Source organism: Diceros bicornis, chromosome 23 (assembly GCF_020826845.1).
Source record: "Diceros bicornis minor isolate mBicDic1 chromosome 23, mDicBic1.mat.cur, whole genome shotgun sequence".
Lineage (NCBI taxonomy): Eukaryota > Metazoa > Chordata > Mammalia > Perissodactyla > Rhinocerotidae > Diceros > Diceros bicornis.
In genome coordinates, this window is record NC_080762.1 from 27,539,270 (window position 1) to 27,564,430 (window position 25,161).

Consider the following 25,161-nt stretch of genomic DNA (forward strand, 5'->3'; position numbering starts at 1 on the left):
AAGGATGACTCCCTCTCACCACAGATTTTGGTCTTGTTGCTCTGTAGGCGACTCACTCCTGACCTCTACTAACCAAATAGTTGGGATGTAAAGTTTCCTCTCAAGATTTATTTAACTAGAAAGGTGAATTAATTTAAAAGCAGTAATAGTTAACATTTATTGAGCACTTGCTATGTGAAGTTATCATTCTAAGAACTGCACATATACAGCCATTTAACCCCCACAACACTGGCATGTGCTATTGTTATTTCCATTTTACAGATGAAAAGACTGGGTGGTTGAGCAAATTGTTCAAGATCACACAGCTAATAAGTGACAGAGCTGGGATATGAATCTGGCTCCAGAATCCATACACTTAAGCTCTTTGCTATATGGTGTCTCTAGACAAAATCCTAAATGAAGATTTAAAGAAAACCTTAAATACATAAGAGTACATGTGGTATATGCAGAAATGACAAGTGATACGTGAATAACTAAAGTTCATAACTGCTGCTTTAGAGCATTACCTTTAGCAACACCCAGATAACTCTGAATTTCAGATTCCCTGAAGAAAGAATCTGAGCGCCCTTGACTAGGCCAGGTGCTCAGCTCTGGGTCATTCAGCCAGGGTAGAAGAGACTGAGGACCACATAGAACAGACATGTCAGCTGCTACCCACCTTATGATCTCAGGGGGCCATGGGGAGGCGGCATTTCCAGACAAAAGGGAATCTTTATCAGGGCAATCACCCCGAAGGTGCCCACCACAGTAATCAATTCACTAAGTCTGGGCTGACTTCAGGACATAGGTTAGAATTGTTTTTCTTCACTGAATCCCTGACATGAAGCTTATGTCTTTGTCATTTCAGAGACTCATGGAGAAATTATAGACTGTCACAGATTAGATCATTTATCTTTTTATTTTGAAAGTAGAATAGCCCATTTAGCAGTATCTAACACACTTTTAAGGGACATGCTCTTTGACCCTGTAATTTCACTTCTACGGTTTCTACAAAAATACTCCTACATATGCACATAGATTTATGTATTAGGATGTTCACTGCAGCATTGTTTATAGTAATAGAAAATAGGAAATGACCTACATACGTATTAATGGGGTATGGAGAACATTATGGTACATCTATACTATGGATAAATATCCATCATTAAAAAGAATTAGGTAGTCCCATATGTAGTGACAAGAAAATTCTTCCAACTATATTAAGTGAATAAAGCAAGTTACAGCACAGTATGTATGGTATGAACTCATTTTTATGGAAAAATGTATAGCATTTGCTCCGTGTTTATAAAGGCATTGCATTTGCTATATGTTTATAAACATATCTTAAAAACATATCACAAAAGTTTGAATGAAAATACGCTAAACTGTAAGAGAACTTCTGGGGAAGGAAGTAGGATGAAGGGATGATGAACCTGGTGGGAACCTAAAGAAGTATAATTTTAAATTTGTTAGTAGCCACAGTAAAAATACAAAAAGAAAGTGAAATTAATGTCAATGATAAATTTTATTTATACTAGTAGATCTAAAACATTATCATTTCAAACATGTCTTTAACGTAAAGCACTTATTTTTGAGATATTTGAAATTTTTTGTCCTACATCTTTAATGCTTATAGCACATCTGAATTCAGACCAGTGACGTTTCAAGTGCTTAATAACTACATGTGGTTAGTGTCTACCATACTGAACACCTTAGCTCTATACGCTTTTATATTGTTTTGATTTTTTTTACACTGAGAGTAGGCTCTCATCTGACTTGTATGATTTATTTTTGTAAGTAGATCATTTAATAGATGTGAGATTTTTAAAAGGTGAGGTTTAATCTCACCTTTTAATCTTCCTGCACCACTTTTCTATGAAAAAGAATTTTGGATGGCACCCTTGTTTCTCTTGAAATCAATAGTTGTGGATTTTCATCCCAGTGAACGTATATTAAGTCTATATTGAAATTAAATGAAGTGATACAATTTGAAAGAGTGAATGGGGATAGCTTTTTATCTCATCTAAATTGTGATTCACAGACTTCTTCATTACTTTGTATGTATTACTCCTTTCCTTGCAGGGCTGTGGCAGCCTTTTGAACATTCCTGTTGTTTCATGAATGTAAACAGAAAACACACTAAAGAAGAATTATGAAACTTAAGGGTTGCTGGGATATGAGGTGTGATTATAAAGTAATAAGGTTTATTTTTTGGTGAATAAACAAACTGTATGAATTTGCATTTCACAGTAATTTGCTTGAAAGTTGTATATGGGTACCATTTTCTGCATCCATCCTTTGAGATGCCTTATAGTCAGTTTTTATAGACAAGCATTACGTTCAGATACCTAATAGATCTTGTCATATATATTTGGCTTTGAAGAACATATGTATCATGTGGATATTTTACGATTTGTCACAGATTATAATATTTTTTCGGTGAAAGTATGTTGACATTTCCATTTTATATTGTTGCTCCTTATAATTAATTTCATTAAAAATTCAAAATATTTGAAAAATGAAAATGAAAATCAAGATAAATAGCCTAAATAAGTAATAACTTCTAAATGAACATAAGGTTTGTTTTTTAGGGTGATGGAAATGTTCTAAAATTAGGTTGTATTGATGGTTGCACAACTCTGTAAATACTAAAATTCATTGAATTGTACACTTAAAACCAGATGAATTTTATGATATGTAAATTATATCTCAATAAAGCTGTTTTTCAAAAAAAAGATAAAGTGGCCTTCAGTGACCCTATTAAGAATTTTTAAAATCATATCTGTAGTTTGAAAATAATTCTATGCTTGGTAACAAGAGTATTTTGTAGGATCTGATTGTTTAAAGAGGAATTTGGAATGTCATTTGATTTTAAATCTTCCTTTCATTTAATGTTCAAATTGTATGTCTTTCTCTCTCCTGGATAATATTTCCTGTAGAGGCTTCCTGATATTTCTTTCCCCTGTGGAAATCCATTTCCTCATCTATAAAATAGAGTTAATAACTAAATTTGGTGAAGATTAAATGAGATGCTATATAAAAAGCATAATATCTGGGAAATAATAAGTCATGAATTGTGCATTAACCCACACACTGAGTACCTGCCCATGGCTTTTATTGTCTATAGTTTAAACATGCTGGGGAACGACTCTACTTTTATACATGAAAAGACCTGGTAAAATATTTGGGAGAACACTTAGATTTTGTTCTTGTGCCTCTAGATAGCTAGGTTGATTAGATAGCAATTTAAGCAGTCTGATTTAAAGCATATTACTGTATAGCCTTTACCCTGACACCTTTTTTCATAGGAAACAGATCTTTGCCCCTTTATGCTCACCTTATCTTCATATTTCCCAGCCTCAGACACATTTTGTGGTCTAAATGAAGCCTGCCAAGGCTCCCTTTTCAGTCCGTCACCGCCTCCTGTTATTTAGTTGGAGAGGTCTTTGCAGAATGACATTTCCCTCCTGCAGTGCTTCCTGTGCCCCGTTTAACATGCAGCCTGCACATTTCTCCTAACCCCTACTTGCTTTCTAAAGAAGAGAGAACTCAAAGCTCAGCCTGTCATGAAGCAACGCAGAACTCACAGAGCCCTGGCAATAGGCAGTGGGCCCACCACCAAACTTCGGTAATGATTCAGATTCCCCTTCTTTTTAAGTAGTCTCCAAGATTCACAGGTAAAAATCAGCTTGTCTTCTTCATTTGCCATCACACATCCTTTCTTTGATCCCTCCTAAAACCAAAGTATGTATGCCAACTCCAATTCACCAAATATTTTTAGCTTTCCCATATTCTAATTTAGCCCAGAAGCATTTTCTGGTGTACTATCTGGCTTGTCACTGGACCATCATTTCTCCCAGCCTGGTTGTGCCTGAAGCAGTTTTCATAGCTAAATGATGAACCTTCGAAGAAGGAGATTTGTAATGAAAATGGGAACACCAGCATGCTCTTTGTAATCAGTTCTTTAATCTTCCACCTGCCATATTGTGGAGACGGCTCATAATTATCAGAGCAGAGAACTAAACTCCTGTACTGCAGCATGAAGAATGGGAGGGCGAGTGACAGAATCAACACTCCAGTGGGGAGGGGGACAGATATTTTGGAAAACTTTGACAAGGAATTGGATGTATTTGTATAACCTTTTCACGTAGAACTGTGCTGCAGTCGGGGGGGGGGGTTTGCTTTTTCTTCATTAAAAGCTTATTAAATGAAGAAATAGGACAGTCGTTTTGCTTCGGTAGATGGGGGTCAGAGAGGCGGGTCTGATCTCCTCAGGATATTAATGTCTGCCTTCAGCCAGGAGAAATGAGCCGTCACTTGAGTTAGAGGCAGCTTTATGTGCTCATCACTAGGGATTCCCATATGTCCAGGGAGCTGCAACAGTAAAAAATGGCAGAGCTCAGTGGTAGAGTGCAGAGGGCTCTCATTGGAATTCATGTCAGGAAGCACAGCTCCAGTCTGCCCAGAGCAAGGCTGTTTAATGTTGATCAGCTGTCCATCTGATAAACCGAATTGATATGGGCATTCCCTCCAAGGGCTGCCCTGACAGTGACAGCCGCAGCACCCAGATGTCTTGTTAGGCTTTTTTGGTAGTCTCAAGTCTTTTTAACCCCTTTTGTGATAGCCAAGCCAAAAAGTAGTTTTAGAGACCTGGGATAAGGAATCCTAGCTAGACTTTCCTTTTGCTTCTTTGGCAGAAAACAGCCCGGCTTATAAAGTGTCTGGAAACCAGATACTGTTTGTAGCTACCTCTTTCCCTGCTCATAATTAGCATCTAGTTGACCTGCAGGATAATTATGTGTTGGCAGTGTCACATTTGTGTCTAGTTATTCAAAATAATGTTTCTTAAAATGTTCTTAAATACAAGTTACCTGGCTTGGTTGTGCTTTATTAGTTTCATAGGTGTGTTAGTTGATCACTAAGCAGAAATTTACTATGTTTGTACATGAAGAGAAAATGTATTACAAATTTCGTTTTGGTTGACTAATTTCTGGTAATAACTGTGGTGACTCCTTCCTGAGTCCCAGCATCCTCTGCTTTCTCAGGTATGACTACCACCACAGAAGGTAGCTCACCTCTTTGTACATTGGTTGGCAGGTATGGAGGGAACTAATTACAGAACACATCAATACTGAACTTTCTTTAAACAAGGAAAAGAAAAAGTAATTGTGTGAGGAGATAGTTATGTTAATTAGCTTGACTATAGTAATCATTTCACTACGTATATATGTTTATCAAAACATCATGTTGTACACCTTAAATATATACAATTTTCGTTTAAAAATTTAAAAAATACTGAGCTTTCTTTTTTGGAAACAAATCGAGAGAGTAAGTCTTTGTGTTAAGCTGTGATTATTTTTAAATTATATTTCTGCAAAACTGCCAGTAGTTCCGAATTACAGTACTAAATATGGGAAAACTTTCTTTGTTTTAGAGGTTTTTTATTGAAGTACTACCTGAGGATTTTTGTTTTTTTCCCCCTCACTTCCAGACATTGTGTTTTTATGGCATGGCAAGATTCTGACATAGACTTGGGTTATCTAATCTCTTTGAATGAGATCAGCTGCAAAGACTTTATTTTTCTGCCTCTTTTCTGTACACTCTAACTTAGAATGTCAGGTTAGCTTTCCTGAAAGAGACACAGAGCCCTCAAGAGTTTTAGTGATTGCTTAGTGTGTGTGGTCAGAGCTGGAAGAAAGGCCTGGTCGTTCTTTTCATACCTTGAACCTGTGACTCAATCTCTATTTGGAGGTCACCATTACTATAGCCTATAGCTTTGGCATTTTGCTTTTAATGGTTGAGATTTTTGGTTTCGATAGCCTGTTCTGAAAATCAGAATTCTCATTTCCAAATGCAGGAATGAAACAGGACTAGTTTTGAATGCTGTGATCATGGCAAACTCCAAGTTTCATCTTCACTTAGGTTATCAACATGAATAAATGGCAAAATAGGAAAATCATTGTTTCTGTAATTATTGCAATGAATTTGAATGAATTTCTTGGGACTTTGGGTCTGTCTTATAAAAAATTAATATTTGACACTTATAATGAAAGGTTATCACCATGAAAGGTTCTTTTACCTGGCGTTAAAAGCGTATACTTTTCCTTTTTATTATCATTCATATACCTTGACATTTTTGATAACTTGGTACTTTTGAAGTGTGTTTTAGGAATTTTTGGCTCTTCTCTGCGTCTCCCCCTCCCTGCTCCATTCTTTGCCCTTGTGGAGCTTTCTTTCTGTGGAGCCAGGGAGAAAAAACAAACAAGATAGCTAGTGTGTCAGATGGCAGTAAGTGCTATGGAGAAAACAAAACAGGAAGTGAGGAACTGGTAGGGATGGGGGGTTGCTGTTATAAATGCAGTGGTCAGAGAAGGCCTTACTAATCAGGTGCGTTTTGCAGGGAGCTGAGGAGGCAAGTGACTAAGCTTTGCAGATATATTAAGGGAAGATCAGTCCAGACAGAGTAAAGTGCCTTTGCAAGAACGGGCTTGGCATGTTCAAGGAACACCAAGGAAACTAATGTAGCTGAAGAAGAGTGAGCAAGGAGGGAGGAGAGTAGCAAATGAAGTCAGAGAGGTTAGGGGTTAGAAGAGCTGGAACAGATGGTTGGACTTTAGAGTCCATTGTAGGGACTTGGGCTTTTACCGTGAGTGAGATGGGGAGCGCTGGAGGGTTTTGAGCAGAGGAGTGAAGTGATGGACCAGACCACATGTTTCTTCATCTTCCTGCTTGCCTAATTTCTGATCTTTTTCTTTTTTCAGAGTTAATGAACTGAAAGTATCACATCATTATTATTATCATAATATTCCTTTTCCAAATTATTAGTGAGGTTGAGCATCATTTTGTATGGTTTTTGGCCATTTGTGTTTCTTCTGGAATTACCTCTTAATATCCTTTCCCATTTTGCTCGTGAGCTGTTTATCTTTTTCTTTTTAATTTCTTGTCCAAAAAGCTCCACACATAATTTTGAATATAATTTGCTGCTGGCTGTTGTATGTGTTACAGATACTTTATTTCAAGTCCTTATTTGCCTTTTTTATGGTTTATTTTACTAATAAACATTTTTGTATATTTTAATTACTCAAATTTATCCATTATTTTCTTTTTTTTTTTTTTTTTTGATTTTTATTGATATTTTAATGGTTTCTAACATTGTGAAATTTTGGGTTGTACATTTTTGTTTGTCCATCACCCCATATATGACTCCCTTCACCCCTTGTGCCCACCCCCCACCCCCCCTTCCCGGGTAACCACAGTCCAGTTTTCTCTGTCCATGTGTTGGTTTATATTCCACATATGAGTGAGATCATACAGTGTTTGTCTTTCTCTTTCTGGCTTATTTCACATAACATAATATGCTCCAGGCCCATCCATGTTGTTGCAAATGGGACGATTTTGTCTTTTTTTATGGCTGAGTAGTATTCCATTGTATATATATACCACATTTTCTTAATCCAATCGTCAGTCGAGGGACACTCAGGTTGCTTCCACTTCTTGGCTATGGTGAATAATGCTGCAATGAACATAGGGGTGCATAAGCCTCTTTCGATTGTTGATTTCAGGTGCGTTGGATAGATTCCCAGTAGTGGGATGGCTGGATCATAGGGCATCTCTATTTTTAATTCTTTGAGGAATCTCCATACCGTTTTCCATAGAGGCTGCACCAGTTTGCATTCCCACCAGCTGTGTATGAGGGTTCCTGTTTCTCCACATCCTCTCCAACATTTGTTGTTTTTTGTCTTGGTGATTATAGCCATTCTAACGGGCGTGAGGTGGTATCTTAGTGTTGTTTTGATTTGCATTTCCCTGATGATTAGTGATGTTGAGCATCTTTTCATGTGCCTATTGGCCATCTGTATATCTTCCTTGGAGAAGTGTCTGTTCATTTCCTCTGCCCATTTTTTGATCGGGTTGTTTGTTTTTTTGTTGTTCAATTGTGTGAGTTCTTTATATATTATGGAGATCAACCCCTTGTCAGATGTATGTTTTGCAAATATTCTCTCCCAGCTGGTTGGTTGTTTGTTCATCTTGATTCTGATTTCATTTGTCTTATAAAAGCTCTTTAGTCTGATAAAGTCCCACTTGTTTATTTTTTCTTTAGTTTCCCTAGTCTGGGTAGGCATGTCATCCGAAAAGATTCCTTTAAACCCAATGTCAAATAGTGTGTTGCCTATATTTTCTTCTATGAGTTTTATAGTTTCAGGTCTCACCTTCAGGTCTTTGATCCATTTTGAGTTAATTTTTGTGAATGGCGATAGCACATGGTCCACTTTCATTCTTTTGCATGTGGATGTCCAGTTTTCCCAACACCATTTATTGAAGAGACTTTCCTTTCTCCATTGCATGTCCTTAGCACCTTTGTCGAAAATTAGCTGTCCGTATATGTGTGGTTTTATTTCTGGGCTTTCAATTCTGTTCCATTGATCTGTGTGTCTGTTTTTGTACCAGTACCATGCTGTTTTGATTACTATTGCTTTGTAGTATGTTTTGAAGTCAGGAATTGTGATGCCTCCTGCTTTGTTCTTTTTCTTTAGGATTTCTTTAGCTATTCGGGGTCTTTTGTTGCCCCATATAAATTTTAGTATTCTTTTTTCTATTTCTGTGAAGAATGTCATTGGGATTCTGATTGGGATTGCATTGAATCTGTAGATTGCTTTAGGTAATATAGACATTTTAACTATGTTTATTCTTCCAATCCACGTGCATGGGATATCTTTCCATTTCTTTATGTCATCGTAGATTTCCCTCAATAATGTCTTGTAGTTCTCATTGTATAGGTCCTTCACCTCCTTGGTAAGATTTATTCCTAGGTATTTTATTCTTTTTGATGCAATTGTAAACGGTATTATCTTTTTGAGCTCTCTTTCTGTTAGTTCATTATTAGCATATAGAAATGCAACTGATTTTTGTAGATTGATTTTGTACCCTGCAACTTTGCTGTAGTTGTTGATTGTTTCTAACAGTTTTCCAACAGATTCTTTAGGGTTTTCTATATATACAATCATGTCATCTGCAAATAGTGAGAGTTTCACTTCTTCGTTACCTATTTGGATTCCTTTTATTCCTTTTTCTTGCCTAATTGCTCTGGCCAAAACCTCCAGTACTATGTTGAACAGGAGTGGTGAGAGTGGGCAGCCCTGCCTCGTTCCTGTTCTCAGAGGAATGGCTTTCAGTCTTTCCCCGTTGAGTATGATGTTAGCTGTGGGTTTGTCATATATGGCCTTTATTATGTTGAGGTACTTTCCTTCTATTCCCATTTTATTGAGAGTTTTTATCATAAATGGATGTTGTATCTTGTCAAATGCCTTCTCTGCGTCTATTGAGACGATCATGTGGTTTTTATTCTTTGTTTTGTTGATGTGATGTATCACGTTGATTGATTTGCGGATGTTGAACCATCCCTGCGTCTCTGGTATAAATCCCACTTGATCATGGTGTATGATCTTTTTAATATATTGTTGTATTCGGTTTGCCAATATTTTGTTGAGGATTTTTGCATCAATGTTCATCAGCGATATTGGCCTGTAATTTTCTTTCTTTGTATTGTCTTTGTCTGGTTTCGGTATCAGGGTGATGTTGGCCTCATAGAATGATTCAGGAAGTGTTCCATCTTCCTCTATTTTTTGGAATAGTTTGAGGAGGATGGGTATTAAATCTTCTTTGAATGTTTGGTAAAATTCACTGGAGAAGCCATCTGGTCCTGGACTTTTATTTTTTGGGAGGTTTTTGATTACTATTTCAATCTCTTTACTTGTGATTGGTCTATTCAGATTCTCCATTTCTTCTTGGTTCAATTTTGGGAGGTTGTATAAGTCTAAGAATTTATCCATTTCTTCTAGATTGTCCAATTTGTTGGCATATAATTTCTCATAGTATTCTCTTATAATCCTCTGTATTTCCATGGTATCCGTTGTAATTTCTCCTCTTTCATTTCTAATTTTATTTACTTGAGGCTTTTCTCTTTTTTTCTTAGTCAGCCTGGCTAAGGGTTTGTCTATTTTGTTTATCTTCTCGAAGAACCAACTCTTTGTTTCATTAATCCTTTCTACTGTTTTTTTGGTCTCAATATCATTTATTTCTGCTCTGATTTTTATTATTTCTCTCCTTCTGCTGGCTTTGGGCTTTGTTTGTTCTTCTTTTTCTAGTTCTGTTAGGTGTAATTTAAGGTTGCCTATTAGGGCTTTTTCTTGTTTGTTAAGGTGGGCTTGTATCGCTATGAGTTTCCCTCTCAGGACCGCTTTTGCTGCGTCCCATATGGTTTGATATGGCATGTTATCATTTTCGTTTGTTTCCAGATAGTTTTTGATTTCTCCTTTAATTTCATCAATGATCCATTGGTTGTTCAGTAGCATGTTGTTTAATCTCCACATTTTTGTCACTTTCCCAGTTTTTTTTTCCTGGTTCATTTCCAGTTTCAGAGCCTTATGGTCTGAAAAGATGCTTGTTATGATTTCAATCCTCTTAAATTTATTGAGGCTTGCTTTGTTTCCCAACATATGGTCTATCCTAGAGAATGTTCCATGCGCGCTTGAGAAGAATGTGTAGTCAGCTGTTTTTGGGTGGAGTGCTCTGTATATGTCTACTAGGTCCATCTCGTCCAGTTTTTCATTTAAGTCTAATATTTCTTTATTAACTTTTTGTCTGGATGATCTATCCATTGCTGTAAGTGGGGTGTTAAGATCCCCTACTATTATTGTGTTGTTGTTGATTTCTCCTTTTAGGTTTGTTAATAGTTGTTTTATGTACATTGGTGCTCCTATGTTGGGTGCATATATATTTATAAGTGATATGTCTTCTTGATGGAGTGTCCCTTTTATCATTATATATTTCCCTTCTTTGTCTTTCTTAACCTGTTTTATCTTGAAGTCTACTTTGTCTGATATGAGTATGGCAACACCTGCTTTCTTTTGTTTGCCATTAGCTTGGAGTATTGTCTTCCATCCTTTCACTCTGAGCCTGTGCTTGTCTTTAGTGCTAAGATGTGTTTCCTGAAGGCAGCATATTGTTGGGTCTTGCTTTTTAATCCATCCTGCCACTCTGTATCTTTTGATTGGAGAGTTCAATCCATTTACATTTAGGGTAATTATTGAAATATGAGGGTTGAATGTTGCTGTTTTGTCACTTATTTTCTGGTTCTTTTGCATTTCCTTTGTTTCTTGTCCCATTTGTTTTGGACTGCCAATTCAGTTTGGTTGTTCTGTCTTATGATTCTTCTAGTTTTCTCTTTGTTTATCATATGTGGTTTTAATTTGATTATTTGTTTAGTGGTTACCTTGAGGTTTGGGCGAAAAATCTTCTGTATGAGATAGTCCATTATCTGATAGCCTCCTATTTCCTTATACTAAGTCAATTCAGTCACTTTCCTCTTCCCCTTCTAAGTTGCTCTTGTTATACCTTATTCTGTCTTGTGTTGTGGCTGTGTGTTTACAGTGATGAGGTTAAATTTATTTTTGGTGAATTTCTTCCTTTGATCTTTGAGTTTAGTATTTAAGTGGTTGCTAACCTATTCCGGTAAAGATCTACTATTTCTCTGATTTTGTCTACCTACTTTTCTCCTTACTCCAAGCTTTGTGTTCCCTTTCTCTTCTTGTTTTCAGGCCTGAGGGCCTTCTTGAGTATTTCTTGTAGTGGCGGTCTCGTGGCCATGAACTCCCTTAGCTTTTGTTTATCTGGGAGAGTTACTATTTCTCCATCATATTTGAAGGATATTTTTGCTGGATAGAGTATTCTTGGCTGAAAGTTTTTGTCTTTTAGTATTTTGAATATATCATTCCAGTCTCTTCTAGCCTGAAAAGTTTCTGTTGAGAAATCCGCTGAGAGCCTGATGGGAGTTCCTTTGTACGTTATTTTTTGTTTTTGTCTAGCTGCCCTTAATATTGTTTCTTTGTCGTTGACCCTGGCTAGCCTTACCACTAGGTGTCGTGGTGAAGGCCTTTGTCTGTTAATATATATAGGAGTCCTGTTGGCTTCGCTTACTGGTATTTCCTGCTCCTTCCCCAGATTTGGGAAATTTTCAGCTATTATTTCCTTGAATAGGCTCTCTGTTCCTCTTTCCCTCTCCTCTCCCTCAGGAATACCTATAATTCTTATGTTACATTTTCTAATAGAGTCCGATATTTCTCGGAGTCTTTCTTCATTTCTTTTTAGTCTTAGTTCTCTCTCTTCTTCCATCTGGAGTATATCTGTATTCCTATCCTCTAAAGTACTAATTCTTTCCTCCATATTGTCAGCTCTGTTCTTTAAAGATTCCAGATTCTCCTTTATCTCCTCCATTGTGTTCTTCATCTCCATCAGCCCTGATAGGTTTTTCTTTATGATTTCAATCTCTTTTGTGAAGAAACTCCTAATCTCATTTAATTGTTTGTCTGTGTTGTCTCGTATTTCGTTGAGTGTTTTTATGATAGCTATTTTGAAATCTCTGTCATTTAGTTTATGGATTTCTGTGTCTTCGGGGTTGATTTCTGGGTGCTTGTCATTTTGTTTCTGGTCTGGTGATTTCATATATTTTTGCATTGTGGTTCCTGTGTTGGTTTTGATTTTCCTCATCCTGGAAGTCTCTGGTTGCAATTTCCACCTGCCGCCACTGTGTGGTGGTAAAGGGCTGTGTAGTCTAAGCCCCCTGCGCTCTGCCCCAGTTTTTCTGCTGCGATCCGCAGTTTTGTTTTGTTTTGTTTTGTTTCTTTTCCCCACTGCGATCCACGGGTCCAGTCCAGTTTATTCAGGTCTGCCTCGGACCGCTAGATCTGGTCGAGCTGCAGACTCCGGGTTGTGGGGAGGGGGGAGCTCTCTCTTTTGCCCTCTGGGTCCCTGACGTGGGAGGCTTCTCGTTTGCCCCTCTTTATCCGCTCTCTGGGTTGCTCAGATGTTGATGGTAGGTAGCCCTGTGGCTCCTCTGAGCCCTCTGTGCGGGAGTTTCCCACTGGCTGAGAGCGCCCGAAGAGCTACAGTTTCCCGCCGAGGGCCGCCCCTCCCCCCTCTCTGGGAGCCGCGCGGACTGGATCGCTGATCTGATGGGGAGGGAGCGGAGTTCTCCTTACCTCTCCCCACTTCCTCCGGGGGCCCAGCACGTTCCGCTCTCAGATGTGCGGCAGTGTGGATCCCTCCGCTCCAGCTTTTGACTGTCTGGGATTCCGTTGTTGGTCTGTGGCTGTTACTTTTGTTGTATTTTGTGGGGGAAGAATTCACGGGAAAGCTCACTCCGCCATGATGCTGACGTCACTCGAAAGACCTATCCATTATTTTCTTTATGGCCTGACTTCCTATTTTATTTTACAAGGCTTTCTCACTTTGAGGACATAACAATGTTTTCCTGAATTTATAGTTTTGTTTTTCATATTTAAATCTTTAATCCATCTAAATATATTTCTATCTACAGTATAAGGTAGGGGTATAACTTTATTACTTTTTCCCTTAATCAATAGCCAGTTGCCCCAACATCTTCTGTAAGAATAATCCATCTTTTCCCTAACAATTTGAAATGTTATCTTTACCATAAATAGTTAATTTTCCAAAAATGTTTGTATCTCTGGATTCTATTCCACTAATCTATTAGTTTATTCTCATGATATTACTGTACTTTTTAAAATTGCAACAGCGTCATAATAAGTTTTAAAATCTAGAGTGGCAGGCCTTTTACTTTTCCAAAATTTTCTTTGTAATTTTCAAATTTATTCTTCTCACATGAACATAAAAGTCAGTGTTCCAATTAAAAAAAAATCTTTTAGAATGCAAATAAAATTATTTTAAATAAATGACTCTTGCCTACCATTTTAATACTTTCAGAAACACCCTGAATTTTGTACATTTTGTCTTTGGGATTTTTATTAGTTTTCTATTGATATGCAAAGAGCCTGGGCTTTAGAATCAGAGAACCCTGGGCTTGCGTCCAGCGCTGCAGTTTACCAGCTCTGTGAACTTGAGCAAGTTACTCAGCCCGCTAGCCCGCCTCCCTTCTGTACAGTAGAGATAATAATGCTTGCCTCAGAGAGCTGTTGTGTGTTCTACCTTATTTTATTTATTAATCTGTTAATTGAGTTATTATTATGCTTGCAAAATTATTTTATATAAAGTGCTCAGCATACAGTAATTAATTGGCTCAAAGTAATTAATAAGTTAATTTAGTAATTAATTTCTGATTTTTTTCATTTTTAGTAATGGTCTGTGGGAGCCATAATCGCTATTAGGCATTTTTGAAAAGAGGATATTTGAAGTATTTGCAGATGAATTGACATGATATCTGGCCCTTGCTTCAAAATAATCTGGAAGGAGAGTGAAAGGTGTAGCTGAAACAAGATTAGGGTCCACAGAGGTTCTTCATGCTATATTTACCACTTGTGTATGTTTGAAAATTCCTAAAATAAAAAAGGTTTTTTGAAAAAATGGATCTTTAAAGCTTGTTAAAAATGACAAAGTGTAAACCTTTGCTGTTTCTAAATGGAATATTATATATTTGTTATATTATTCTCTGTACTTCTCTGTATTTTTTCAAACCTCTCGAAAAAGAAGGAAAGAAGGGAAGGAGGAAGAAAAAGGAAAAAAATAGAAAGAAAGAGAAGACTCTATTGTCTTTTATCTCTCTTGCCTGTGTGGTGAAACACAATTGACCCTTCTACTATTTTAACACCAACTTAATCGTGTCAAACATTTTAAGAGATTTCAAGTTAACCTAAGGAACAATTTCTAATAATTAAAACTATTTATCAGCAGACCTGGCTCTTGTCAGGTAGTTATCACTCATCCCTGGAAGGAGCTAATTGAGGTTAATTGACCTCTCAGTCACTTCCAACTCTGATTCTATAAACCTGACTTTTTAGTTTATATCATTCCTTCCGTTTTGAAACTAAGAATAATAACAATCCCCTATACCTTTATCAAATCGATTGCTAAATAAAGAGTTATTCATTTAACAAATATTTATAGGCAGCCTAGGGAAGTAGGTTAGTGTAATTTACAGTTTAGTGAGGGAGAGACGTGGCAGAAAGATAGATGGCTAAAGAAATGGTTACAATAAATGAATGAGCTGTGTTCAAAGGCTTGCAAGCATAGAAGGAGTTAACTCTGGGGAAGTGAGGGAAGACTTCACAGAAGAAGTGACACATGGGCTGATTTTTAAAAATTCATTAAACAAAAATATATATCACTCACCTATAGTAGCAAAAGTTGTATGGTACATCCATATGACAGACCTCTGTAGAGGTGTTAACTAGAACAAGGAGATTCTCTATTTGTAAATAATGTGGAACTATCTCCGAAAGGTATTATTAGGTGGATAAAACCAGAGTGCAGAAATATGTACATAAAATGTCTTTACCATTTTTGTGGTATAATTTTTATTGACCATATCTTTCAGGAATTTATTTGGCTGCCTGTAACAGGACTCTTAACAAACAGTAGCTTAACAGAGTGCAATGTTTATTTATCTCAGATAACAAGAAGTCTAGAGATGGACACATCAGAGCTGATATAGCCCTCAAAGAAGTAAGTTATCAGGGGCCCAGGCTTCTGTTCTCTTTCTGCTCTACCATCCTTAGTTTGGGGGTCCTCTTTAGGATCCCTAAGTCTCTACTGGGCCTCCAGGCAGCTGGGCCATGTTCCTGACAGAAAGAAGCGGTAAGCCGAAAATGCCGAAGGTGCACACCAACTGAATCTGTCCAGGAACTCAGTAGATTTCTGCTTACATTCATCGCCAGACTGTGCTACATGATCACCTCTTGCCTCAGGGGATCTTGGAGAAATGATATTTTAAGTGAATACATTGTCATTCCAAATATAGTCAAAGGTATGTTAGTAGTGAGGAAGGAAAGAATGGATAAGTAACTAGCAGTGTCTGCCATCCTTACTTCTAAAGCTTAGGATGCTAAAAAATTTGGAGAAATGTTGGAAGAAAATGGATCAAAGCAGATGAAGTTGTTTAACATATAATTGAAAGAAAGTGATTTGGTGAAAATTCTTGTGAAAACATCGATTAATCCTCAGGGTTTCTTTCAGTGTAGTAATTACTTCCTTACTCTGATTACTTACCATAAGTGGTATTCATTTTTGACTCTTTTCCAATCAAGATTTAGCATAAAAATACCCAAGGGAACTAAAATATGTGTACATAAAATGACATAAAGGCTTTTATTTAAGATAATTGTAAAATCCGGTACAGTAGATTGCTTTGGGTGGCTAAAATAGGAATAAGATAATGAGAAGAAAATTTTCCAAGATTCTTTCATACTGTCACTACTTTTCTGCCACACACTAAATTAGACTCTTGCATAATGTGATCTGGAGTTGCTTATCTGATGACAAAATCTTAGAAGTTGAGAGCACAGTACTAGATAGTGGAATTGCAGGACAGATTTAAAGATGACCAGTCATTTCATTTCTATTTCCTATAGAAAAGTGGGTATCATTAATAGCAATATTTTTGTCTCTTTTTAACTGTTAACTGCCAATCTAGGTAATTTTTTTTTTTTTTAATTTGTGAATCTTAGAATTTGGGAACTAGAAGAAACTGTTTTTCCAGTTCTTCTCCTTTTAGTGTTGAGAAGACCAAGGGCCTGAGAGTTTAAGGGATTTGCCCATGAACTGTCTGAGGTTATAGATGGAAGTAGAACTATTATCCAGATTCCTGATTGGCTTAAATCATTTGATTTGGTTCTGATCAAATGATTTGGAAACAACTTGATTACTTTCCCCAGTTACTATGAACAAAAAGAGTCAAGTATTCTCATAATATGCTTTCTCCTAGGAAATTCTTTTCCGTAGTGCTTAGAACTAAGAATGAAAATTGAACAAGTTTGTGATGGGCATATACTAGCATTGGTAACATTGGAAACTGGCTTTTTTCCCCCCTCATTTACTATTCATTAGGTAAATAAACATTTTAAATAATCATTGGTCACTGTGACAAGCTGGCTCTGAGTTCCAGCTTTGTCCTTTACAAACTGAATGTTCTTTTTTTTTTTTTAAAGATTTTATTTATTTACTTTTCCCCCCAAATCCCCAGTAGATAGTTGTATGTCATAGCTGCACATCCTTCTAGCTGCTGCACGTGGGACACGGCCTCAGCATGGCCGGAGAAGCGATGCGTGCCCGGGATCCGAACCCGGGCCGCCAGCAGCGGAGCGCGCGCACTCAACCGCTAAGCCACAGGGCCGGCCCGCAAACTGAATGTTCTTGCTCAAGTATTTAACCTCCCCCATACCTGCTGTAATTAAAATCACAAGTAGATATATAAATGAAAGTTCTTTGTAAATGATGGGTACTGTACAAATGATGGGTTTTCACTTTTATTATTACCATTGTTTTTGTTGTTTCTGGCCACGTGGCATTTAAAGATTGCTATTTATTTCATGAATGCTGTTTTATGATTATAGATGTCTTTATTAAAAGCTCACAATCACTCATTTTCATCCTTAGGGTAATTCAAAACACCTACAACTTCTTGCGTGCCTGGATATTACTTTCTTTCATAAGCTGAACTGCATGAGAGATTTATCCAATGCTTAAACCTTCTTGAGTTTTATACTTGCTCGTAATCTCATTTTGCAATTTTTGTGATATGTGACAATATGGATGTTTTACAGTGAATGACTTTGTAAACTAGAAAGCAGGATGCTAATAAAACACATTTTTATTCCTTTCTTTTAGTCACTTTTTTAAAAGATAATTTTAAATGTAAGCGCCATTTTTTTTTTTCATGTTTTCTGTTTACTTCTCAGTAGTCTTATAAGCCTCCATCCTTGGTGATTTTCTCTGGGATGTCATAAGGTTTTAATCTAAAACCTGAGTTTACTGTTTTCTTAGAAGCTGTTTAACTCACTGGTTCATCTTCTCCTCCCGCAATTTGTAATCAAATATAACATGTCCACTGGGTTATTTTTACATATTCTTTTACTTTTATTTTCAAGAAAGGAAATTAAAAACGTGATTTTTTTTTTGTAGATGCCAAGTTGTTTGGCTTCTTTATTTAATTCTATCTTTATATGATTATTGTTTTATAGTTGTTAAACTAGTACCATAGGGGCCGGCCCCGTGGCTTGGGGGTTAAGTGCACGCACTCCACTACTGGCGGCCTAGGTTCAGATCCTCTCTGGCCGTGCTGAGGCCCTGTCCCACATACAGCAACTAGAAGGATGTGTAACTGTGACATACAACTGTCTACTGGGGGGCTTTGGGGAAAAAAAAAAGAAGGAGGATTGGCAATGGATGTTAGCTCAGAGCCGGTCTTCCTCAGCAAAAAGAGGAGGATTGGCACGGATGTTAGCTCAGGGCTGATCTTCCTCACAAAAAAAAAAAAAAAAAAAAACTAGTACCATAGGTTTTTGAGAGAAGAGTCTGTTATATTTATTATTTGATGATTTTATATTTATTTGTCTCCATGTCTAAGGCTGTTCTTCTAAATTAAATGCTTAAATTTGACCTTTAGGTCAAGCTCTTTTGTTACATTTCCCTTGGACCTTTGTAATAGCGTTTTCCAGTGATCTCTCTACTTTCACTACCTACTTTTTCAGATTTTTCCACATATCACCTTCAGAATATTCTTCCCAAATCATTTTAAAAGCATATCATCCTCCCTTCTCAAAAATATTGCCTTTGTAATAAAATACAGACCCTTTAACCTGCCATAACCTAGCTCCAGATTCTTATTTCTCACTTATCCACATAGACCCTACACTCTGGCCAAACTGACCTCCTCACCCTCTGGTCACATTTTCTACACTTGCCTTTGCCAAGTCTTAAGTCCTGTTCTTCTTATTCTGGGGCTCCTAATCTCTACTATTGTCTCTGCCCTTTCTCTCCAGCTATGAAAATCCTACTTATCTTTCAAGGCCCAATTCAAATTTACCTTCTTCAGAGAAACTTTTAAAAATCTTTCAAATGGCATATTTAGGAGGCAGCCTAGTATAGTAGAAATAGATTGGGTTTTGAAGTCTCTATCAGTTATCTATTGTTGCATAACAATCTGCCCCCAAATTTGGTGGCTTAAAGCAACAATATTTTGTTTCTCATAGTTTTGTGGGTTGGCTGGACTGTTCCCCTGCTGGGGTTTTTCCTGGGTTTATTTATGTGGCTGCATTTACCTGGTAGGTTAACCAGGGGCTGAGTATGGCTAGGAGAGCTGGGCCTCTTTCCATGTTGTCTTTCATTCTCAAGGAGGCTAGACTAGGTTTCTTCACATGTTATCTCAGGGCAGCATTCCAAGGGGGTGAGCCTTGGAAGGTGTTTTGGAAAGCAAAAGCACTTTCCAAGCTTGTTTGTCCCCATTTGCTGGTGTCCCGTTGGCCAAAACAAGTCACATAATCAAGCTCAGAGTCAATCAAGGAGGAGACTACGCGTGACGTGGATATCAGGAGGTGTGATTCATTGGTGGCCATTAGTGTAACAATCTGCCACAGTCTACCCTCTGGTCCCAATGATTCACATTCCTTCCTTAGGCAAAATATACTAACCACCTCCTAAGACCCCAAAGTCTCATCTCTTTCATGGCATCAAGCTCAAGGTCCATGCTCTCATAACTTATGTTAGGTCCAGATGTGAATGTGGCTCCAGGGTTGCAGCCCCTCTTAATCCAGGGACCTGGGAATTAAAAGTACAAATTATCTACCCCAACCCCACCACCACTACACATCCAACGTACAATGGTGAGTCAGGAACAAAATAACTACAATAGTCACTTCCATTAAAAAGAGGGAGGAATGGGAGGCACATAGCATTCACTGGCCCATAGTAATTCTAAAATCTATCTGGGCACGTATTATCAGGACCTCCTACTCTAGAAGCAAGGAATATTTCTTGATTAGGGCCCAGTTCTGTTTCCTGGGAGTGGTTCCCTAATCCACTGTTCTCCATAATCCTCTGGCCTCTGAGCTATTTTCCCTTTTCAGTAAGAAATGATTCATACTTGTAGCTGAATAGCCTGTCTCAGCCTGATTTCTTATCTCTAAAAAGTTGGTTCAGAAGCTCCTTTTTTTTTTTCATTTTGAACTGTCTCTGTCACTTTTAGTTGAAGCTCATACAACTCCCTTAAAAACTTTTTGGGATTTCTATGAGTCTCATTAGAGTTTATTCTATGCCCTAAAAACCACATCCATAATTCTTTTTTTTGTGAGGAAAATTGGCCCTGAGCTACCATGTGTTGCCAATCTTCCTCTATTTTGTATATGGGATGCCTCCACAGCACGACTTGATGAGTGGTATGTAGGTCCACGCCCAGGATCTGAACCCGTGAACCCCGGGCCGCCGAAGCAGAGTGTGCGAACTTAACCACTACGCCACCAAGCCGGCCCCCATAATTCTTTTTGAGACAGACCTCTCTAGGTTAGTGTGAGGCTGCTGTGGGACAATACCCTTAAAATTCTTAAAAGACCTTTTGTCTACCTAAGGGGTCTACTAGGCATCACTTAAAATATTTTAGGTCTTTACACAAGTTCTTATAGCCACACTTTTTATTTGATCTTTGTTCTAATACCATTTCTTACTTTGAGGATCTTTTCCTGGAGAGACTGGAAATGTGAAACAGTTTTATTTTCAACCTAGCAAGTCTTTGATCCTTTATTGTTCCTCTAAATTGTGCTTCCAAATTAACAACTCTCTCTTTAGCTCATCTCTTTCCTGTACCTTATCATACGCAGCTAAAAGAATCCAGCTGACATTTTCAGTGTTCTGCCAGGAAATCTCCTTATCTAGATCCATAAGGTTGTTAGATATATTTTCTGTCTTTCAAGTTACCATAGGCAACAGTTTCGCCAGTTGTCTCACTACCTTAAAAAACAGTATGTCCTTTCTCAATCCTCCAATGACAATTTCCTCACTGCCTTTCTAGCTTTTACTAAGAGTTTGCCATTTCTTCAGCCTTTACCTCTAGCCCCCACCATTCAGGCTCAAAGCCAGTAATGCCTATTTGAGGCTTTTGTGAGCAGAACCCCACTCCTAGATATACCAGTTTCTGTATCAGATATCTATTGCTGCATGGCAAACTACCCAAAAATTTAGTGACTTGAAACAACCATTTTATTTCTTACCATTCTGTGGATTGACTGGATAGTTGTTCTGCCTGGGGTCACTCACGTGACTGCATTGGACAAGCCTTAATGCATAAGCACTTATTAGGCTTTGCTTGTGTCACATTTGCTAATGTCTTTTTGACCAAAGTAAGTCACATGGCCAAGCCCAGTGTTAGTGTGGAGGGAACTACACAAGAGCATGGAAACCAAGAGGTGTGATTCACATGGGGCCATTTAAAACAGATTCTAACAGATTTCCAGCTCTACATCACTGTGTGCCTTTGGGCAAGTCATTCAACTGTGTGCAACAATTTTCTCACCTATAAAAAGTGATTAGTAATACCTATCATAGGGTGGTTACAAGGTTTAAATTGTTTAGTAATTACTGATTTTACTATTATAAAAGTAATACTTTCATTGTTGTAGAAAATGTACAAACTATAGAAAAATATAAAAAAAGAAACATCTCCTGAAATCCCATCTGATACAGTATTATACTGTAAGCTCCTCAAGGGCATTCTCGATCTTATTTACTACTGAAGGTATATATCTTTGTTCTTCTTCTGAAAGGTAAGGTCCTTGAAGGAAGAGACCACATTTTATGCATCTCTGTAAAGCCCATAGCTTTGCATTTAGGATTAAAAGAGATAATGTATAAAAATACTTAGCTTAATGCCTGATACAGGTTATGTTCCCACTTAAATTGGAGTTCTATTAGATACTTGTACAGATTCTGAGAAATCCTAAAGTTATGGAGGTGGGAAAGGTATACTGAGAACAAAGTATTTAAATGGAATTGTGGAGGGTGACCCTCCACTGGCCACCTTCTCTCTGGGGAATCCTGGTTACTTGTTGGGTAGGGAGTGAGGAATCTTATAGAGAAAAGAAGGTGTCAAGATCTGCTTATAGATCCCAAACTACTCGGTGGAGAGGCTTCTATTAAAAACTTCATAAAAAAGGAAAAATAAAAAAATAGACTTAATCGTTGAAATATTTTATTGTTGAAAACTGAAGTCTGATATTAGTGATAAGATGGTATTTTTGATACTCAGACAAGTCTTTCCTTTATGTTTTAGTCAAAGAAGTTTGGCAGAGATCACAGAACTTATCCATACTGCTCTCCTTGTGCATCGTGGGATAGTAAATTTAAATGAATTGCAGTCTTCTGATGGGCCACTGAAAGACATGCAATTTGGAAATAAAATAGCTATCCTGAGTGGAGACTTTCTTCTAGCAAATGCCTGCAATGGACTAGCTCTACTACAGAACACCAAGGTAAAACTGAGCAGAGTTTGCTTATGTCTGGATGACCTTTAGGTGGCTCTTGGTTGACTGCTGGAGCCACAGAGGTCTGTGCACCCAACTCCCACGTGTGGATGCTCAGTAAAATTTTCATGATGATGGCAGTGTCAACACCAGGTAAAACCGGTAAATGCTAAGAAAGAGTTTTCAAATTAATTTCTTTTTTTTCTGGTTATAGATGAAATGATTTATTAATGATAGGATACTGTTAAATATTTAATATAAAGAAAATATAAATAAATATTACCTATTATTTCACTACCCAGAGATAATCACTGTTAGTTAATATTTTGATGTATTTCCTTTCAGTCCTTTTTTTGTTTATTCCTACCTTTATATATGTGAATTTTTTTTGTAACATAGGTAAGAACTTGCATGTATAAGGCTTTTTTTTAATTCTACCTGTTTTTTCCCACTTCATAGTATGATGTGGGCATTTTCCCGTGTTATTAACACTTTTCATAAACTTTTTAATGGTTGCATAATATTAAATTATTTAAATGAAATATCATTTATTTAACAAATTCCTCATTTTGGGAATTTAGGTTGCTTCTAAGTTTTTACTGTCATAAATAAATCTACAGTAAACATCTTTACACATCACTTTTCCTCATTCTAGATTATTTCTTTAAGATAAATACCTGATGGGCCGGCCCCGTGGCTTAGCGGTTAAGTGCTCGCACTCCGATGCTGGCGGCCCTGGTTCAGATCCCGGGCACGCACCGACGCACCGCTTCTCCGGCCATGCTGAGGCCGCGTCCCACATACAGCAACTAGAAGGATGTGCAACTATGACATACAACTATCTACTGGGACTTTGGGGGAAAAATTAATTAATTAATTAAAAAAAAAAAAGATAAATACCTGAAAGTGGTTCAAAGGGTTTAGACATTTTTAGTATTCTTGGTACGTATTGCCAAGCTGCTTTCTAGAAAGACTGTAGAGGTATCTCTTATATATTGGTTAGAATTAGGTTTGGCTATAAAATAACAGTGGCCTAAACAAGATAAGAGTTTATTTTTTCTCATGTAGAAACATCTGGGACTAGGCAGTCCAAGATTGGCATGGTGATTCTACCAAGTCAGGAACCCAGGCTCCTCCTGTCTTACTGCTCTGCCATCCCTGTCTTACCGCTTTACGGCCCAATATAGTTGCCATCATGTTCTCACTCCAGTCAATAGGAAGGAAGCGGGGAGGCAGAGAAGGGCAGATCTCCTTCTCCTGAAGGTCAAGTGAGTGTACATTGTGGTTTGCTAAGGACTGTCTCAGTGTAAGTCTGCTCTCCCAGAATCCTGTATCTGACTTAGCATTTGTCCTGAATTTTTCATTTTTTAACACAGAATGGTGACTAATAATTACATTAGAATAAACCAGGATGGGTTTTGGAGATCTCCACTTTATACTTCCAGCCTCTGCCTCAGTTTTTGTCTAGTGTAGGCTAATAGTATGTGAGACCCATGTACAGTGGAAAGAGTTCTCATGTTAAGGTGTTATTGTGTCTGAAAAACAACCAGCAATAACTCATCTCTTTTCCCAACCCTTTCAGACACCTCCCAATCAAGAACAGAATGCAGGGCAATTGCTGATACCAGGAAGTGCCCTGAATGTCTAGGGACAGTTAACTCCTTCCTCTCTCTGGTGGCAGAAGTATTTGACACTGCTGCCCCCACTGGCCACTTGGTGTATCACCCAATTGTACTATGGCCTGTACATGGCCTTCAAGAGTCACAAAGCCACCAGGTACCAGTCCAAGATCTCAGTGGGAAACAGTATAAGTTAGAGGTTTCGTGTCTATGAAATATGTAAGAGAAATTAAGGCTGATAAGTTCTGTGTAGAGGGAGTAGAGAATAGACTGAGCACGCTTGCCTGTATGATGTAAACTTATAACTATTTTATTATTTGGCAACACTTTGTTTTTGCAATAAACCCTTTTGGCAGCAGTAGGCTCAAAATAATTAGAGTATATATTTCATTTCTAAAAAGTACTGAATTTTTGTTTCTCAAGAAAGTTGATAAGGAATGTGTAACTTGCACAAAATATTTGTTGGCATTTCCTATCCACTGTGGAGGCCATAGCAGTATCACTGACCACGTGAAAACAAGAAGAGTCAAACCTGCTGAAAAAGTGTCAGGATCTACTTTCAAAGTTAGTGGTTACTTTAAGGAGACTTCCTGAACATGATGATTTAACACATGCAGTTGCAGAAGGTATATATGCATACCAGTCTGTGAAGCCTAACTTTTATTTAGGTAAATGAATATTCTTCTAAATTAATTTCACTCGTTCTCAACTACAGGTTTTTATGTGCACATAGGAAAAGGGAAGCAATGGCTTTATGTTTGTTGGCTCCATCAGCAGAAGAACTTTGCAAACAGTTAAATAATTCCGGTTTTAATTGAGTGTCATTAGGTACTTTAAGTGATGAAATCGTTTTAGTTAATTCTAAAAATGTTTTATTTTTTCTGTCCATTCATGGAATCAAGGTAAAACTGTTGGAAGTATATTCTATCAGAGGTAAAACCATTGTGAGTGAGATTGGAAATTCAGTTTAAAAGTTCAACATGGAAGATAAAATTATTAGTTTATAATAATAATACAACTACAAATTTTGGTGAAGCACACACAGTGTTATGGTAAAAACAATGTTCTCACTACATTGAGAAACCTATGAGTAGTTGGTATTGGTTGTGGCATACCCATAATTCATAATTGCATCCAAACAAGCATCAACATTCTACTAATTGAAATAGAAGCTATTGTCATAAAAATTTACAAATATCTTTATAGTCAGAATCTCTGAACTACAAGATTTGGGGGATATATCTGATGCTGAGTATAAAAATATACTTTAGCACCGCAGTATGTGCCTTCTCTCTTTGTTGCCT

General features: G+C 37.4%; 1 protein-coding gene across 2 annotated transcripts in view; it reads left to right on the top strand.

Moving 5' to 3' along the window:
* Positions 1-25,161, top strand: part of PDSS2 (decaprenyl diphosphate synthase subunit 2) — a 288,128-nt gene that overhangs the window by 146,453 nt on the left and 116,514 nt on the right. For both annotated transcript variants that reach the window (XM_058566522.1, XM_058566523.1), the window contains exon 3: positions 22,049-22,247. In XM_058566522.1, the coding sequence (XP_058422505.1) occupies positions 22,049-22,247 (199 nt within the window). The remainder of the gene's footprint in view (positions 1-22,048; positions 22,248-25,161) is intronic.